General features: G+C 38.4%; 1 protein-coding gene across 2 annotated transcripts in view; it reads right to left on the bottom strand.

The window, feature by feature from the left end:
• Positions 1-1,724: 1,724 nt before the first annotated feature.
• Positions 1,725-19,295, bottom strand: part of LRBA (LPS responsive beige-like anchor protein) — a 370,517-nt gene continuing 352,946 nt past the window's right edge. For both annotated transcript variants that reach the window (XM_071431464.1, XM_071431465.1), the window contains 4 exons: positions 14,659-14,760; positions 13,240-13,454; positions 5,261-5,412; positions 1,725-3,257 (listed from right to left, as the gene is read on the bottom strand). In XM_071431464.1, coding sequence (XP_071287565.1) covers positions 3,167-3,257; positions 5,261-5,412; positions 13,240-13,454; positions 14,659-14,760 — 560 coding nt within the window. In that variant the 3' untranslated portion in view covers positions 1,725-3,166. The remainder of the gene's footprint in view (positions 3,258-5,260; positions 5,413-13,239; positions 13,455-14,658; positions 14,761-19,295) is intronic.

The following is a 19,295-nucleotide window of genomic DNA, read 5'->3' as shown; positions in this document are numbered from 1 at the left end:
GGGAGAAAGAAAAAAGAAGTATGCCATACATACCATAAGCACACTCTATGAATATGAAATTTAGGACATAAAGTGGAAAAACTACAATCTAGATAGTCACCTTACCTAGGCCATTCTTATTCAATACAACTAAAAACAATTATGGCCTGACTAAAGCTGCAATAAAATTCACTTCCCATTACCTTGGTATCAGATCAGCTCTTTGGGATGTTTAACAGGAACAAAGTGCTCAGAGAAGTGAGGGCCTACCAAGGGGATGTCAGGGCAAGAAACAACAGATCCGTACCCAGCTTGCCTTCAGGTGTAGACAGCACAACAGAGCCAACAACTGCAGAAATATTCTCAAGTCTGAGCATTCATTTAGCTCTGCCTGCAGTAGCACCACAGCACAAACTTCCTGCAGAGAAACCCCCACTCTGACCACCCCATCTTCTCTTGCCAGATCCTACAGCATTTCCATCAGCAATTTACTGATAGAAAATACAAGGGATTTCAAGCTACATTTGCCAAGTACTGCACATCCCAACCAAGCAGCACTGCTGCAGAGCACTTCCCATAACCACAGCTGGCAGCAGCTCTGTTTGAACACCAGGGCAAAAGAAAGGCCAGACTGTCACATAAAAAATATTCTGCATAAATGCATTGGGGGAGAGAGGTCTGTCCCTCTCTTGAGGAATATTCTGCCAACACCAGCCAAATGAGGCCCAGCTGCTGGCACCTGCTGACAGCTTTCAGGTGATCCATGGGACACAGGCGCTGCCCTGAAGAGAGTAACAAGTACCTGAGTAGCTGGAAATTTAACCCTGTTTTCATCTCATCACAAACAGCATGAGGTGGGACTACTTCAGCCAAAGCTGAGATCCCAAGTGCACACCTGGGCCCCAGGGTGGTGTCCAAGGTGTTTGGGTTCACCTGTGGAAGGAAGGGATGTCCTACTCACCCGAGAAGTCCAGAACAGAGGTGTCTTGGCAGGCCTGCTCACGGAGGAGAAGGTGAAGGTGTCCTTTCCCACAGAAAGGCTGCAGCACTCCAAAGGCAAAACACCACACTGCAGCAGCTGCTGCTTCCCAAGGAGGGTTAGGTGCAGCTCAGGACAGCACACACAGCTACAGCTGTGCTTCCAGTCTGGGAAAGCATTTCCTGATCCAGTAGAGCCCCTTCTCAAACAAGCAACCTACCAAATCAACTCCCCATGAAATATTTTGGCTCCAAGATCAGGAGCTATTATTTCTATCAGTTATTGTTTCCTCATAAAGAGAAGACTTTCAGGATTTCCATTTGGCAAAATACACCCTTTTTCTTATTTGTTTTCCCTCCAACCCAGTCTAGGAAAAACCACCCCTGGTTAAATTTGAGACAAACTCAAATTTAAGTTCAAGACCATTCCAATTTCCCCTCAAACTCTGCTGATACAAGGCTGTGAATGTTGTTGAACTTCAGGAAATGTGAGATACCAGTTTTGCATAACAAATATTCAGTATACCAGGCACTTCCAACAGACACGGCCCACTACAGCCTTTCCTTAATCCCCATCCTTGTGCTACACAAAACATGAAAATGTAACTACTGATACATCACAATCACTCTGGTATGAAAATGCAGAAAGCACAGAAAACACCATTTCATACACGCCAAAAGTACATTAAATACATCAGCCACAGCACCCCTTTCCTCTGTTAGGAACATATCCTGAATCACAAGAACCCAGTACTCCACTGAAGGTCTCAATTACAAATGTGATTTTATTTAATTTATTCACTCAAACTGAATTTTCTCATTCCAAATCTTTACTGAAAGAGAGAGTAGTTAAATGCTTAGAAAAACCAAGAACTGCTCTAGTAGGCAGCTAGAGAAATGTATGCATCAATACAGATATGGAATGTAAATTTCAACTCAGAGATCACAACATACAAAGGAGATTTTATGCAATACAGACTTACAAAACAATAACAGTTCTTTTCACAAATATTTTCACAGAGTTCTGCACAGCAATCTTGTAGAAAAGTAGATTTATGCAACACCAAAATAACTTATTGTTCCTTAGTATAAATTATTTTTCATTTCCTAAAAGAAAGAGGTAATTTAATATGACTAGGCAGGATCTGACTGGATTTGGTGGTAGCAAAATACGAAAGACATTGTTGCTCTAGGCAGAAAAGGAATATGATGTGCTACAGTATTGCAGGGGCACATTCTGACAAAAAAGAAAGAAAAAGTGGCCTGCAAATCTTGTGCTTCTGCTGCTGTATAGGGGCTGTGCACCAGCAAGCTCCTGCTGCCTCCCTGCTTTCACAGTCAACCAGCAGCAATGTGCTTTGGAACTTGCCCCTGCTAAAGAACACCTGCCTCTGTGGGCTTCTGGTTTGAAGCCTTAAAACGAGCCTTTCTGATTTGGAGGAACAATCCACATTTTGGTGTGCTTTGAAGGAGATGCCAGGTAGAAACTAAAAAGGATTCACACTTGATGTAACACAAACTCCGTTGCAGATTTCTCTCGTAACCGCCCTAAACATACAACTAAAAAAGAACTAATTGTCTAGGCCTAGAAACATGCTTGAAGAGTAACATTGATGGAAATGATTTGCAAAGTTTAAAATTACATTAACCATAATTTAAATATTACCCCTTGATTCCCAGAAACTTCAGTGCTGATGTAGTACAATCATTTGGAAAAGTACGAGACAAAGTGTGGTACAGATAGCACAGATTAAAATTCCGCCAATACCATAATTAATTTCCGTTATGTTAAAATCATATTTTCCTCAAGGTTGTAGATAAAGCTTTAGATGGAACATTTGTTTCTTCGTTATATAGCTAGAATGTGAGTTTTAACCATGTTTACTTTAGGTTTTGTTTACATACAGGGATCAAAATAGACTTCTCATTGTGACTAAAAATATAGATTTTTTTTTTAACTACAGAACCCAGCAGCTGGTTTTCTGCTTCTTTGCCCTTCCCCCAAAAAAGTCAAGCGAGGTCTACAAAAATAGCAATTAACTTTAAAAAATAGGTTGCTTCTTCCAGCAAATTGAAGTTACATTCAGATGTAATAGAAGTATTTATAAGGAGCCGTGTGGCGGCCCGACCCTGAGGGAGGCAGTGCTGTGTGCAGCTCCCCCCTGGCCACAGCTGCTCCTGTCAGTGCTTGTCCCGGCCTCTGGGATGGTCAGTACCTGGTTTGGTACTCGTGGTGCCAGCGATTGAAATCATTGTAAAAAACCACGATGCTCCCGGACGCCATTCCAGTCATTATACACCTGAGGGAAGCAGATTCACTGGTCAGAAAACACACAATGCACGTGTGGTCAGCCTAAAGCTGCTCCTGAGAGCTGGACAACAGAACTGCTCCCCAGCATTCCTGTCCTGCAAGGCCACTTGGGATGCCCCAGGATTACTTCTTGGCAGGTTTTTGGGGGGGTATTGCAGAGGGTATGAAGCCCTGGTGTAGCAGCAAAGGGAAGGAAGGCCAGGAGTAGTGTTCACTTCAGTTTCAACTCCCCCAATTTCAGCACATCTGCATGAAGGAATTGGGTGTGGGCACAAGCCTTCAGTTGGAAATACCAAAACTGAAGTCTTTGATTGTTTTGGAAGCTCCTGAAAGCAATCCCAGGCTTTCCCACTGAGACACTCTTTCTTTCTGAATTCCTTACCCTTGGCCTGCTACTGGAGATCATTTAGATGTGTTTGAAAAGCCATGGCCCTCACACAGTACACAATCAGTCTCTGGATCATTTTCTCTACAGTCTCATTAAAACATTACAAAAATCACAACTATAAGGATGTATAAAATCCTGGCATTTTGGGGGAATAAAGCCTTAGAATTAAAAAATTCAGAGTAAAAGGCTGCAAATCTTTTCTTCAAAATGAAGAATAAGTATGAGATCATCAAAACATTGCATTTTGGTAGGATCACCTATTTCATGCCAACAGTACAATTTTTATTGTTTTTCTATTACATTAAAATGTCTTTTAAATAACTGAGTAATTACCTGTAATTAATCAGTAATTACTCAGTAAAATACTCTGAGTAAATCTCTTCCTTGTCTTCCAACCCACAGTGCATAGGTTCTTAACTTGAGGCCATGGATAAATTTCTCTATGTCCATAATAAATTTCAGTTCATTAACATGTCATTAACTAAAATTTCTCAAAATGCAAAATTTACAAGGTCTAAAATTTTTTTATTACATTTACATTTACATTTTGATTACATTACTAAAAAACAGTTTTTGATTACATTTAACAATGTAATACATTGAACAGCAAGGGCTTCTTTTTAATGGAAAGCCACCTTATCCGAAATGCCAATATTCTCTAATTATGCTTCTCAAGAAGCTGTTCAGTGTTTCATTGAAGTTCACAGGTTTTACTGGTTTGGATTTTTTAAAGTTGATTTTGTGTAAGTTTTAGAAACACAGATAAAAATTTTTAAAACATTCAGTATGGATTTCAGTAAGTGGAAGGCTAAGAGCCTCAGCAACATGCTTTACTGCATAATGTAGACATCCGTAAGGGATTTAGGAGACAAATCTGCTTGAAAAGTACACAGAAACACCATTTAGTAAATACACCACAGCAAATAAAATCCTAGCCTGAAAGCTAAAGGTGTACAGATGAAATGGGAAACATCCATCTTATAAACAAACAATATTTTTGTGATAAAAGCACTGAAGTATTGTCAAGTACAGCTGCATTGGAAAGTGCAGTGTGAAACTGCAGTAAAAATTTTAACTGGTCACCTTCAGCAGGAGGATTGTTCAGAAAGGGTCACGCTGTATATGGATAAAATAACTGTTCTAGAACTGAGAATGACACTTTGATTTGGCAAATATATGGATGTGTGGAGAGAACCTTCTTGTGCACCTATTCCAACTGTTCTATTTTTAACACTAAAGTCTGGAATGAGGAATGTGATTCGTCTTGAAAGGGAAAGAAGAGAGATGAAAGCACACATGTAACCTTCCACCTCCATGTGACCCACACTGTACATTGGTGCAAATCAATAACTCAGCCTATCTTGAAAGTCTGCCAAAGAAAGATTTCTTGGATCTCTCTTCACTCCCCAAAGAGCTGAAATCCTGAAAAAGATTATCTGCCCTAAATATAACATGTTAATAAAAAAAACTTTTGCCAGCACAGAATTCTCAAGATAATCACTGGGATCTGTAACCCACAGAAAATCACAATTAGAACAACGACAAAAGCACAATTTAATTGTAAATATGTATTCCCCAATACTCTAGTCCAGACTTGGTCTCACCTTTGGTCATAGGACAGGGCCATGGATCGGATTCCAGCATCGCAGCCTGGGTAAGCAAAGAGCCGCTTGAGGTCCCACACCTGCCAGACCATGACAACGCCGTTGTCTCCCCCTGTGAGCAGATACTGTCCATCCCGACTCAGCTGAATGGCCTGGGGCAAAGCACAGGGAGATTGGTCAGATAAATGTGTGTGTCTTGTACTTCCCAACTTTTCCTTTCAATAAAAGGTTTCCTATTGATAGCTGAATGTCCAGGGAGACTTTGATGTCAACACAAGCTTTTGGGAAGCAACATTATTATGTTATTTTACCCAGCAAGAGAATTAATGCTCTTATGCACAAATCTCCTATACATTAGATGTCACTAGTTAAGTCTCACCCGACCTGTGATTTATTCCATGTTCCAAAGATCCCATATGAGGTCAGCTAAAGAAATTTACTCTTCTAATTAGCTAGATTTACAAGATGCAGCAACACTGGCATTAAAATATAGCACCTGACATTCCCCCAAGGGTCTTTAATACCAGCCTAGCAGAAGCTGAATGTTGACAGGAACTGAACTGGTATACGAATCACTAAAATTAATTTAGACCTGCACTTTAGATTCCTGCACTGGATTAATAAAATAATGATCCACCTTTCTTAAGAGAGATTGTGTTCGCTTTTATCATCCATCCTGAAACTGCCTCTGAAAAATTCAATGGCATATACCCTGTTTTGTATGCATCATGGGGACTGATGGCAAATCTGTATTTGAAATCTTTATTTGGGAACCAGATCATGATGAAAGATGGGATATCATTGGTTTTCAGAGTCAAGACTTCTTCAAACAGGATTCTTCAATCTATTTTAGTATTTTTTGTGTGCTATTGGGAAAAAATCAAGATACATACTGAATACCCAAAATAATAATTTTCCTTTTTTACCTGAAGACTATACCAGATGATACTACCAGATATTAAATTGACAGGATTCAGGAGAAATCTTTCTTAAAAGAAAGATTTTCCCAGTGTAAATAGGCCAAAATGGGTCTTAAGAGAATTGAACTTGAAATTTTATCAGAGCAAGTGCTAATTTATGGGGTGAGAAACCATGATCCATCTAGCCCAAAGGTCTATCTCCAAAAATGGCAGCAGGAAATGCTGCCAGCCTGGTCAGCACACAGCCCTCGCCCCCCATGCACCACAGCACCCAAAATCACTGGATTAGGAAGATCAGAAAGTTCCCTCTAGTGTCTATTTATGGAAATGCTGCCCATGAATTTTCTTAATCTTTTTTTGAGCCTGCTTGTTGGGAAGGATGAAAGTTTGACAAGAAAGTCTCGCAAACATGTATGCTTGGCAGAAAGATTTTTGAATGTAGAACCTGAGAATGAAATAGAGATGGAAGCAAGTTTTGATACAGAAAAGAATTGCTGAACCAGTCTTACTGGATAACTAAGAAGGCAAAGGGTGTGTTAGTTAGAAGGGATTTTTATGACTTAGAGCAAAGAATAAACCCACCTCAAACAAGATGTTTTTACCAAGCAGAAAGATAGCACAGGCAAACAAGTCTGATGATGTTGCAAGTAGAAAAAAAGTCTCAGAATTTTCCACTGCAAGAAAACTAGCTTAAATTGTAATGTACAAACTTTTAGTGATTGGAGAATAGTAACATGAATATGGTAATTATAGTAGTTATGATAGGCTATAGATAATAGTTAGGGTATAGATTGGTTCTTTGGTACTAATATGCTCAGCAAAGAAAAGTATATAATGCACTGTAACCAAAACCAAAGGGTCTCCAGGCCTGCCTGCAGCTGGGGCTGACAGCTGTAGGCACAGCTCTGTCACCAATGACCCTGGACTGCTGTAACCTCTTAGATGTAATAAACTGCATTTTGAAGAGCTGCCTGGAGTCCCGCATCCCTCATTACAGCTCTTACACCTGCTGATGCCTTCTGAGGGTGGCAAGAAATTGGCAGAAGTAATTACAGGTAATTACAGTATTACAGGTTTATTCCATGTTTGGAGATGATCCTACCAGTTTCAGTGAATACATCACATTCTCATATTGTGGAGTTTCCTGAATAAGAGTTCTCTATTCATCTCAGGCATTGCCTTCATCACTCCGTAAACTTTCAGCATTCCCCACCTCAGAAAGCATTGAATAAAGCTGATTCCCAACAGGAACCCTTGGAAGACTCCATGACTGACTTTTCTCACAGTGTGTGAGCATTTTTTCCATATGGGTCTCAGTAATTACTACTACAGAAACCCTGAGGAGGATAAAAACTTCATCTGAAAGGAGGCTCCTGCCCTGCTGTTGTGAAGAAAAGAAATGTAAGCAGTCGAGGATATCAGGCCCTGATTTTATAGCCTCATCCTCCAACTGTCTAGGAAAACTGAAAGGTCTGAAGCATTTTCCAAAGAAACAAAACCAGAAAGTTGAACAGGTTCTGTCATGTGGAATGACATCAGCACGAGTCACCAGCAAGATCAAGACCCTTGAAACTACATATTGTACCATGACTACTAATGCCAAGTAAGCCCAAGCCTTTTCCTATGCTCTTTCCCTGTTTTCAGATGCCTCTTCTCCACTCTCTTTCTGATTTTTGCTCCCCAGCTTGACTTCTGTTTTACCTTCTCTGCTCTCTGCTTTTAGATTTATCCACAATCCTCAACACAGAAAGAGCCTGTCCTCTATTCTGCTCTTCCTTCTCCTCTGCTTCCTTATCAGTTCTTCCCTTTCCCTGCCCAGGATCACAACCATCACATTTCTTGCCATGGATCTTTTGTGAGGGATGATCTTTTCTTGCTATGCACCTCTTTGTGAGGGATGATTGGTTGCAGGGAAAAACTGCATCCATGGCCTACAGATGTTCAGTACAGAATACAGATACTAATTATTATCTACAAATGTATTTAGCCTACAGTTTGTGAATCAGCTAAATTTGGGCAGCCTTTCAATGCACTACACACCCTTCACATCAGGATTAATTTGTGATAAATTTCAGCTGGCCCAACTTCTCAAGAGAATGATGTAAGAATGGAGGATGTTCACAGCAGTGGCTTATAAATTCCATAAACACACTCTCTACAAACAAGTTGATTCATTTTGACTAAAACATTGTCGAGGCAAGGACTTTGCCTCAAGATAATAGTCTACAAGCAAAATTCCAGCTCAGAGATTTAAATTTAGGAAACAGTAGAAAGAACTGAAGACAGGATTTTGCAAACATCTCTCTACTGAAATCTGTAATTATTTTGGCGTTTGCAGTCTCTGCTTATACAGGTTTGCAAATATGCAAAACTTTTTACATACCTCAGGGAAAACCAGTTTGGGACTTTTCTTAACATACAGAATTTACAGCACACGCACCATGAAAAAATCAGAGAAACTAAAACACAAAGATGTTGCATTCATGCAACACTGAAGTGTTTATACAGACTGCTGACAAGCCTAGAAACCAAAATATACAGTGTGTGTAAGATACTGCTTTGTGAGCAGCAGTAACTGAAGTCAGACATATTGCACATCTGTATTTTTTGTATTGCTGCACTCTATTACTGCGATGCCAAATACATCCTGTAAGAATTATATGATGTGCGACACTTAGATTAAGATAGAGCCTCTATATTATGTTATAAATTTTGAGTGTTTACTGCAACAACTCCCAAGGAGTCAGAATAGATCACATCGCTGGAATTTTATTTCGCACAATAACTTAAAAAGGAGTGTAATTGAAACACAAACATATAGTCTAAACAAAATGTAACACAAACATATACTCTAAACAAAATATAACACTGAGCAAAAAAGAAAAGATGATAAACCTATTCCAGCCACGTTTTGAACTAAGATGACAAGACATACATATAAATTTAGACACAATAAAGCAGAACTTGTAGAGTTTTTCCAACCACAGCTAAGTATGGAAAACAGAACACTAACGAAGATTAGAATTGAGTATTCGGAGTTGAAGCTTCTTCCCCTCCCCACAAAAATAAATGTTCCAACCATTAATTGCTTCTGTGATTGTTGCTATCAGAACTGTGCTAAGCATCTTGAAAGCACAGGCACTTGAAAAGGAGCTTGAAAACTCTAATTTAGAGACTGTCTTAGAAGAGTAGAGTAAGAAAGGGGCAGAAAATAAACTGGTAAGACTTAAAATTATCTAGAACTAGTGTGCACTGAGTGGATGATCACAAGATCTAACTAACCACAGAAGTATTAAAGAGATTATTCATTAGAAGCAAAAATCAATATGGGGTAGTTTTCTTCTCTATAACAATAGCAGCCTCCTAAGGGTATTTCCAAATTGCAATGAAGACCGTGACAAATAATTATTTGCTACACTTATAAAATTCAGCTGATGAAAATCCATTAACCTTACGGTCATGGTTCACTTGAATTTTATACTTGAGGCTTTTACTGAAGAAATGCTATATTAAAAGGCAAATTAAAGCCATTAATCTTTAACTCTTCCACTACCTGCAACATGCAGTAGGTTTTGTGATCTTTTGATTAAATAAAGTACAAGCTTTGAACCCTTACTAATGCCTATGCAATTTTACTAAGTCATTGGCTTGTCATGAAGACAAGATGTTGATTTATTTAATTTTTATTTTTTATAAATAAAAAAAAAATATATATAAGAAGGAATGAAAGAATGAATGAAGGGATGAAGGAATGAATGGAAGAAAAAGGTGACCCTGTCAACACTTCAGTTTCATGATATGCCCTTCAAGATTTAACAAACGAAAGGATGCTTTTACTTCCAAATACTCCAGCTGGTATGGAAGGTGACATGAATCAATTTTACTGTTCTGCTTTTCCCCAGTGTAGTTTATCTGCAATTCTGCTAGGTATGAAACTGAAACAACCCTGCAACTAATCTTTCTCACAACACGAGCTTCAGACTCTCAAATAATCCCCAAAGTGCACAATTTCAGCAATGTTCTAAAAGCTGCATTTCTGACTTGTATTTCCCTGGAAAGTCTCAAAACTTTTCAGAAATCCCTTTTAACGTTTCAGGTTTTTGAAAGGCAGTGCTTTGTAAAAAGGCAGAGCTGACACTGTGACAGCCCTGGCTTACAGCAGCAGGAGTCTTGTGGGTACTTCCACATTTCAAAACAGACTCAGGAAGGAAAATAAATTGGTTCCTCTGGGTGAAACAGCATACAGTCTTGGTTTAGGATAAAATAACTTTACCTCTTAGAACAAGCAGACTATTTAGAGTTAAAGGTATTCATTAAGATATCTAAACACTTCATGGTATATGTACTGTGATATGCGTAAGCTTCACTGAGCAATACAGTATTTAAAACAAAAACAGGTGGAAGGCATTGATTAGACCCTGAATTTCCCCAGAGGTTCTGAATTTTTTATGGCAGTTTTCTAGCAAAAGAATACAAGAAAGAAAATGAGAATGTTTATCCCAGCGTCACTATTGAAAACTGCTAGTTTTACCAATAACGTCCTGAAATACCAGCCCATAATGACACAGGAAAACCGAAGCTGTTATATTACAAATTCCACACTTATGACCTTTTTCCTTCCCTTTTCTATCCTCCCCAAGCAAATGCCAATGAGGAGAGTTTGTCAGCACAGCCCATGGGTAGGTGCTATTAATTTTAAATGCCCCACTTTAATCATGCAGTTGCCACTCTCCTTCAGCGATGATGTAGTGCAGAAGCACTGGCAGAGACGCTGTAGGTTGTTTAAGCGTAAAGCTCAGCTCGGACCACTGGGACGGAAAGAAAACAAAACAAAACAAAATAAACCCCAAACCCCTCTACAAACATAATTCTGGCCCACAGAGAGCAGAACTTCAATTGCTTCCAGCAACATTCCTAAAGCTGTGGGTACTGACTGAAACACTACAGAAATTGTTTTAGCCGACAAGGGATTTCTAGATATTTTACAGATTTGCTGGCCTAGCTGACAACATAATCACAACTGAAAGTGACAGATTATCAACATTATTAATGTAAAAAGAGAAAACACTGTGATATGGTCTTGCTTTATGGAAAGAACTCTGGGATGAAGGGTAGGCTGAAAATCTCAGAAGTGTTTGTAAAAGGACGGCCAAAGGTACAATTTCAGGGAATTGATGCAAAAATCTACATTAATTTGGAAAAAATGTCTGGGAACAGAAATATATACATTTTTACTTCACTTCCCCAGCCTCAAACCTGCACCTGTGGCTGCCACAAAACACAGAAGTCAAATGTCCCCTAATCCCACTAGACCGCACTCTCACTATGGAAAAGGGACCTACACAGAGAGTTATTTCTGCATATTCCACCACCAGCATAGCAGACATTCTGAATGGATGACATAGGGATTCTGGATTAGCAGAGCATAGTACATTATAGAAGTTTTAAAAGATTTTAAGTGAAACATACTGAACTGTACAGAAACTTCAGTGCTAATGAAGCAGTTCCATACAAACTATAAAGTGCAAATAAGGGAGATCAAAACTCTTTATAATACATTGACACATTCTTCTATCTTTAGCATGGAAAGAAGAGCTCACAGCTTTGCACAGCAGCTGAAGGAATGCCAATAATTCTGTAAAACAAACATGATGGCAGAGAGATGTTGCACTGTGATGCCATTTCCTCTTTCACCTATCCCAACCCCTCAGGTGTGCCAACCTCTCCTTTCCCCTTTGCCCTCCTGCTAAGAGCTGTCCCTCAATCTTAACATTCCAGCAGGGTCGTGGTGTGGTTGGCAGAAGTTCAAAAGATGCCCCTCAGGTCCGGGCTCATTGGCCTGTCCAAGCTTCTATATTCCTTGAGCCTTCCTCTCCTCACACCTGGTTGGTCCCTCACCTGTCCCTTCCCCTCCCCCTGTTCCTGGGCTTAAAAGGAGACGAGACCATGCGGCCGGGTTTCTGCTGGGAGCTGTTACAAGATTCAGAGGTCTGTCATCCTGGAATAAAACTCTGGGTTAAAACTCTTCGATAGAATCCTCTCCTTTCTCTTCACCATCGCCTGAACCTTTTCCACCAGAGGTAAACTGAGTTCCGACTATGCCTGGATTTGTTCTGAGTGCCCAGCTGCAGCACCCAGCCGGCCAAAGGTATCTCTGGGGTGAAACACCACAGCTGCCGTCTTTGGTCCAGCAGCAAGGGTCAGACAAGGCCAGGCACGTCCCACTCGGAAATATTGGGATTAATATTCCATAGAGAGGGATTTTCTTCCTGACATGTGTAATCCAAATAAAGGAAAAACTTTTAGAGTTTTCAACTCAAGAGAACATTGGAAATCCCAGCAGCTGAGTTCCGGGGATCTTCCATCAGATTACAAAAATCAGCTTGGAGGTGTGGTACTGCAGTACAGCTGGCAGCTTCTGCTCTGTTTCATAGGTACTATTACACAGGACCTGTCAAGAGACCTTCATTTTATATTATAAAATAATTTTTATAAAGCCATAGGCTTAAAATGCCTCCTGCATAGTTTTGGACTTGCTCCAGGTCTCCTGCAGCTGAAGATGTGGAACTCTGCTGCCCACTTCACAAATGCCAAAGGGCTAAAAGAGTTGAAGTATAGACATATCCCTAATAAACTTCCTGGAACTCAGCACAACACATGCTAGCTGAACCAGGATGCTGGAATGCAGTCAGAGATGCCAAAAGAAAGGGGAAAACTAACATCCAAAATAGCATGTCACCGACCTCCTGCCTTCAGACTGAAAAGCAAAGATGCAGCACAGCCTCTGCTGGTCAGCAATTAGTAATATTTATATTCTCCAACTCAAGAAAATGCCTACACAGTATTCCTTACTTTATGAATAGAGTTACTTTACAGCTAAAACACTTCCTAATGTTATTAAGAGCACATGGTCCCCTTAAATTTTTTCGGAATGCTGCTATGCTATGGTCTGGTACCACATATTCATGGTCTGGCTATAGAAAGAGTCTCCACCCAACTCCAGCATTGACAGCTTTTCCCCATGCAGCTGGCAGTTAGCACACACTTGAGGACACTCACCCTTATCTTGTCATCTGTTTCCATCGTGGCCTGCAGTCTCCCATTCACACTGAACACACAGAAGAGGCCATTTTCATAATATATGACACAGTGGCCTTCTCTGGAAGCTTGAATAAGTTTTGGTCTCAGGCAGCTTTCGGGACCTTGTAATCTTTCAGGACCTTCTAACGTCCTCAGTAGATCTCCATTCATAGAATGTATGAGACATGGTCCTTCTAGTGAGACAGAATAGGATCTCAGGTTATTGATTCATATGCTCAATTAAAGACGTCATTTTTCAAAAATCAAGTAATGAATTCTACTAAAATAATCACTATTATATTACTTTATAATAGTTGTTACCATGTTTAGGTGAATTGCCTATGACTTTAAGGGTACCAGACACTAAGATAAACAGCTTATCCCTTGAAAGCTTTGCATTAAGGTATAAATACCTAGATTGCCTTCTGTGGATTTTCTTTTAAAGCAGGTAGTAGCTAATTTTGAGAGTTAATTTTGAGATTATTTAATTTTGAACAATTAAACATACTAAACCTTGAAAGGAGATTATCAGAACACAGACACACAGAGTAAGAGTAATGAATTTACATACGTAGCTATTCTACAAGTGTATGTTTTCATATTAAGATTGTAAGCCATACACAACCCACTAACTATTTGCTTTTTCAACACATTCTGACAAATACTTGCTTTGCACATAAGCCACACGAGTTCACGTGCATAATGCAGAAATGCCCACAGGTACAGACCATGAGTACACCCAACTCTGAAGAAGTGTCTCTGAGTAGCTATTTTAGAAACACTAAAGTAGAAAGATACTAATTCCAAGAAATTTACAGTTTAAAAATAATTGTGAATTTAATTTAAAAATCATATCATTAAGCAATAAGAAAATGATATAGAATATCCACAGAACCAACATCACTCTTTATAATTTGCCTGCTAAAAGCAGGTCTTTGAGAATACAAATGGAGCATATTAGAGGTTCTGCAGCCAAGCTGAAAAAGCCTGAACAGAATTACCAGTAGTTTATACACACCCTTCATCAAACAAACATTCTCTTTCTCTCAAAATTAATTTTTGCTTCCCCTTTTTGAGAATTTATCCATTACAGCCACTCTTCACTATCCTGGCCCTCAAAGGCTGTATCCAACTATGCTACATGCAATTGCACACTGGATAAACAAACAGAAATAGCAATCAGGAGGGAAACTGATGTGGTTTTCTCTTATTATAAACGTTGGGACAATCCTCAGTTTCAAAGTGTTTAAAAAGTGGTTTCAAATTCCACAGCAACTAAAAAAATGGTTAGAAATAAAACCACCATAAAGTTTATAAATTCTACCACCTGAAACCATATTCCTCTTGGCATTAGGATTATAGCTTCACAAACAGAAAGAAATGATAAGACTACCTTACCTTTTGAACCACTTATTACCAGACCAAGCTCAGCACAAATGGCAGCACAGGTGATCTCATAGTCATGTCCTGTCAGAACAGCTCGAGGAGTTGCAAAATCACCTTCAGTGAAAAAAGAATAAAAGCAATCTTGGTTACAATCTATTCCCAAAATCTCTGCTTTCCATCACTGAAGCACCTTCTGTTTCCTTGCTCTTTGAGTTCATGTTGCTTACAAGTCACATCAATGCTCCTGTTTGCATACAGGAGTGTTGTACTCCTACCTGTGTAGTACAGCAGCAGCACTCTAGCTGCATATTTACTGAAAGTCAGATGTGCAGTAAAACCAACCAAAGCTGGTTTCCCCTCCCTCTCTCTCCCCCTCTAATTTATATTTTCTGGAGGGAGAGACTTAAATCAATTACTACCCTTTCCTACAAAAGGCATTAGTAAATGCAAGTATCACTAGAGTAGCTATCAAGAGAAGACACCTAAAGTGCCCAAAGATGAAGAAAAACTTCCAGCGACTGATTTTATTTTAACCTAATAACAGTTCTGAAACCTCAGTTTGAAGTCTAGTTCTTTGCAAGACAGGGAGTTGGACCACAGGCAGGATGAATTTCTGATGAATTTGCAAAGAAGTCCCACTCAAACCCAACATTATTGCTCCTATTAGACATTTCCCTACTACAGGAACTGTGGGGTTTTTGTACTTCTCTTTATAATCAAACATATATGGATACAATAAAAAAGAAGAATTGTACAACTGGCACATTTAAAGGAAAAAACATTATTCTCCCGGTCAAGGCAGAGAAAGGGTAATAAGCAAATGTTATAAAGCTCTTTAAATAGTTTTATATTTTTGCTCATAGTTTATTCACTGCCCTCTTCAAAAGTGCTGGCATTTTAAAAAATCACAAAGTTATTTTTGTATTACCATACAATTAGCTCATTCATAGCATTCTACAAAGCATTTAAACTCCAAAGGATGTTTCTTGGGCAATGCTATCGTGTAGTTTTCAAAAGGTTTAGATGAGTTTTTAAGCAGCAGGGAATAATTTTGCTTCACAATGAATGATGATATGTGAGACACCAACAAAGCAGTAAAGCAGTGGTAAAATCAACCTCTTTTTTCACTTGAAAAAGAGGAGATGGTTTTACAAAGACACAGAGTAATAGTGGGACCAATTGACTCCATTAGTTACTAAGTTAGCATCAATCAAATTACATTTGGGGTTGTAAATTTAAAAAGATAAACTCAGCATAATATCATTAATCTGTCCATGTAGAGCAGCACCAGCAATACTGGTACTGAGTGTTATTAGTGATCATGGAGCTGTATTTAAAGGGATAGTTTCTCAGACCCTTCATGAGAGACTTCTCTGCAAAAGAGGTATAAGATCTGGGCTTGCATAAATATTTTTACTCAAACCATTTATACCACCTCCCAAAACGTCTGTGCAGCTGCCACATTCCAGTGGTTTTTAAGTAAAGGTCATAATCTCTGACAACATCTCAAATCAAGAATTTTGACCTTTCAAAATTTGATTGATTCTGCAGTTACTATTACAATTTGTATCAACAATGCAAAATCTTGAAAAGTAAATAAGTCTATTTCTTCTTAGATTTGGTCACAGACACTATATATGCATGTGCACACATGTACACACCCAGGCATGTATGTTGCCAGCACTTTCAATGTGAACATGCTTTAGAGCAACTGGCTGAATCCTCCCAGTCTCTAAGAAACAGTCATTAGAAGCTGTCACTTTTCTTTCGTATAATGTTTGAAAAAACAGACTCAAGCCCAGGATGTATGGCAGACAGTTCAGGAGCAGAGGGAAACAAAAACCTCCCAACAAATTAGAAGCATAAGGGTGGATTTAACGACCTCTAGGTACTTCTCAGGTGGCTGATCCTGTGAATTTTGCTCACAAACCTTTCAGAGCGAGTTGCTCTATTGAACCTTGCCCCACTAAACATGGGCTGGGCACCTCAGAAGATTCATAAATGAGCTCTATATAGCCAAGCCACAAACCTGCAGTTTTAGGGGGAAATGTAACAGCAACTGTAACAGTCATACTATCCAGTAACAATTTAATACTGCTGACCCAATTCTTTCTCCTTGTCACTACCAAGCCCTAAAATGTGCCAGCTTTGTGCGTTTAAAGGTCTTGTTAGTTTCTTTTCTTTTAATGAGTTGCCTATATTAGCAAAATTTTAGAATTCTGGTTTTATTGCTTTCTTCTGCTTTCAGAAATTGAATTAACACACACTCACATAGATCAGCAAGGAATTATTTTAATTATACACTTCACATTAATGAAACTTTTGAAATCAGAGAAGTTTTAAATACACAACATTGCAGGAGGTAATAAATGTAAGATGCTGGAGCTAGAACCACTTATGAGAAGCAATGCCTGAACGAATTATTAGGACTTGCAGATACACAAAATCGTGAGAGTAAACTTATTGCTTACAGCAACTCCATTATTTTGGGTTTTATCTGCATAAGGCTGTCAGCAACTACATCCATTAAACGCAGGAGATAAGACTCTTAAATCAAGAAGTAGAAACTGAGCATATATATTTATCACAGTTCACAGAAAATAAAATTGCCTAAGTAATGCTCACAGTCTTTTCAGAATTTGGACTTGATTTCAAACATAACAGAGTATAAATCTACAAGTGGAAGGATCAGCGTTTCATAGATTGTATCAACTGTTTCCTAAATTATATTTGAAATAAAGAAACACTAAAACAAAACAAAAAAACCCCACAAAAATACACCCAACACAAATGAACAAAAAAATAAAAAGAAAAAAACTAAGTAGTATCTTTAAAGAACTTAGGATTTGAATAGATACTGTAAAAGAAGAGTCCTGTGAAAAGTCAGGCTGACTCCTTTGATAAGAATGTCAAGTATTTAGGGGTTTCCAAGCCTGATTTCCCAAATAATGGGGTCAACTTAAAAGCTGGTCATAGAGCAGAACAGATTTCTTTAAAAGCTTTTAAACTGTTATTGGTTCAAAAGATTGTCATGGTTTTCAATAATGCAAAGAGAAAATTTTATTTTGTTGCTGGTTTAAGGGGCACCACTTCAAACTTTTCTAAATTGTTTTAGGAGAACAGACTCACAGACCCTTTTGAAAAGCTAGGGAAGTGACTTCAAAGGGAAGAGAGTCTTTGTCCGCTAAGCAGGTTTACGACCACTGATGCAAACCCTAAGTAAGGGCTGAAAAGAACACTCAGAGAATCTTTATGGAGATCCTTAAGGAAGATGAACAAGTCAAACGAAATTAAAGATAGTTCAAATCCTAGCACTAATAACCAGGACACAATAGTTTTACAGATGTGCTTTTTCAGTGTAGGATATAGTGATATCCTCAGACTATCCCATCCCTGGATCGCTGCTTGGAGCTGAATTCTGTAACATTCTTAATGCCCCATTCACATTGCTAAAAATGCCATCAATGATTTATTTAAGTCACAAGAGGCACACATAAAGTTACTTTCCAGTAATAGACAGAATACTTTACCTTTGCAGCAACCATTCAAATTATTTCAAAAGAACTCACCCACATTCCAATAAATAATTTCTGCAAAGCTGTTTTCTCATAGAAAATAACATATCACTCTTACTTAAGCGACTAAAGTACATTTTAAATCATAAAATTCAAGCTTCAGAAGATAAAAGAAGAGCATGTGATATCATGTCAGCCTGTGGTGATATATCAGTGAAAAAATGTTAGGCTTTTGGAGACTATGTTTAAAAAGGAACAGTGGGATTATGGCAAAATCAAAACTTTCTTCCAGTTTAATGACATCCAGAAGAAGAAAAGCCTTATTGGAGAGAACAAGAAATTGGTTTGTATTACTAGGTCTCTCTCTGCTATTTTTTTTTAGCTTTGGTGATGTTACAATACAAAGCAGGATCATAACATTTTAAATCCATCAGCAAATTCCTGAAATGGCTGCTTTATTTATTTTCAGTACTAAGCTGTAAAAGCTGAGCCAAACACAAAAACTCATTTGAAAAAAAAGTATCTTCCTAAAAAGAAAACAAAAGAGAGATTAGCTAAAAAACTTACTTCACAATTAAATACAAGATACTCTTCCTACTTTTTATAGGTGAGACAATATTATGCAACACATTAAAATATAAAATATTTGACTGTGCTCCTTTTTATATTTTATACTGAGAAGACAGTTAATTATTATGTCACAGAGACCTAAACAGCCATTTCTAAATTATTCTCTAATTTCAGAGGCTGTGGGACACTTTAAAATGGCAAACTAATTCTGCAATTTTATGCCAATACAAAATCCAAATCAAATGAAGCATCAGTTAATCTGTCTTTCTACCGATTTCTCGCAAAAGTGATTGAGTGCCTTCTTAGAATGATACATCAACCAAACCAAACTATATGTAAGAAAGACCTTCTAAAATAATATTTTTTTAATTTTCCCAATTTGGAAGTTGCTTTTTATGATTTAAAAAATAAGGAAAACAATAAAAGGTTTGAAATAAACATGGGAAGTACAGAGGTATGTACAGAATATAGGACGTCTGGACAAAAATGCTCTCAGCAAAATATAGGTAAATAAAGAAAACTAATTTGCTGCTAACATCCTATGTTGATTATATAGCAGGTTTC

This window comes from Agelaius tricolor, unplaced genomic scaffold (genome assembly GCF_023055355.1).
Source record: "Agelaius tricolor isolate 1412-34295 unplaced genomic scaffold, bAgeTri1.0.p SCAF_8, whole genome shotgun sequence".
Classification (NCBI taxonomy): domain Eukaryota; kingdom Metazoa; phylum Chordata; class Aves; order Passeriformes; family Icteridae; genus Agelaius; species Agelaius tricolor.
This window is presented reverse-complemented; position numbering and strand designations above follow the sequence as displayed.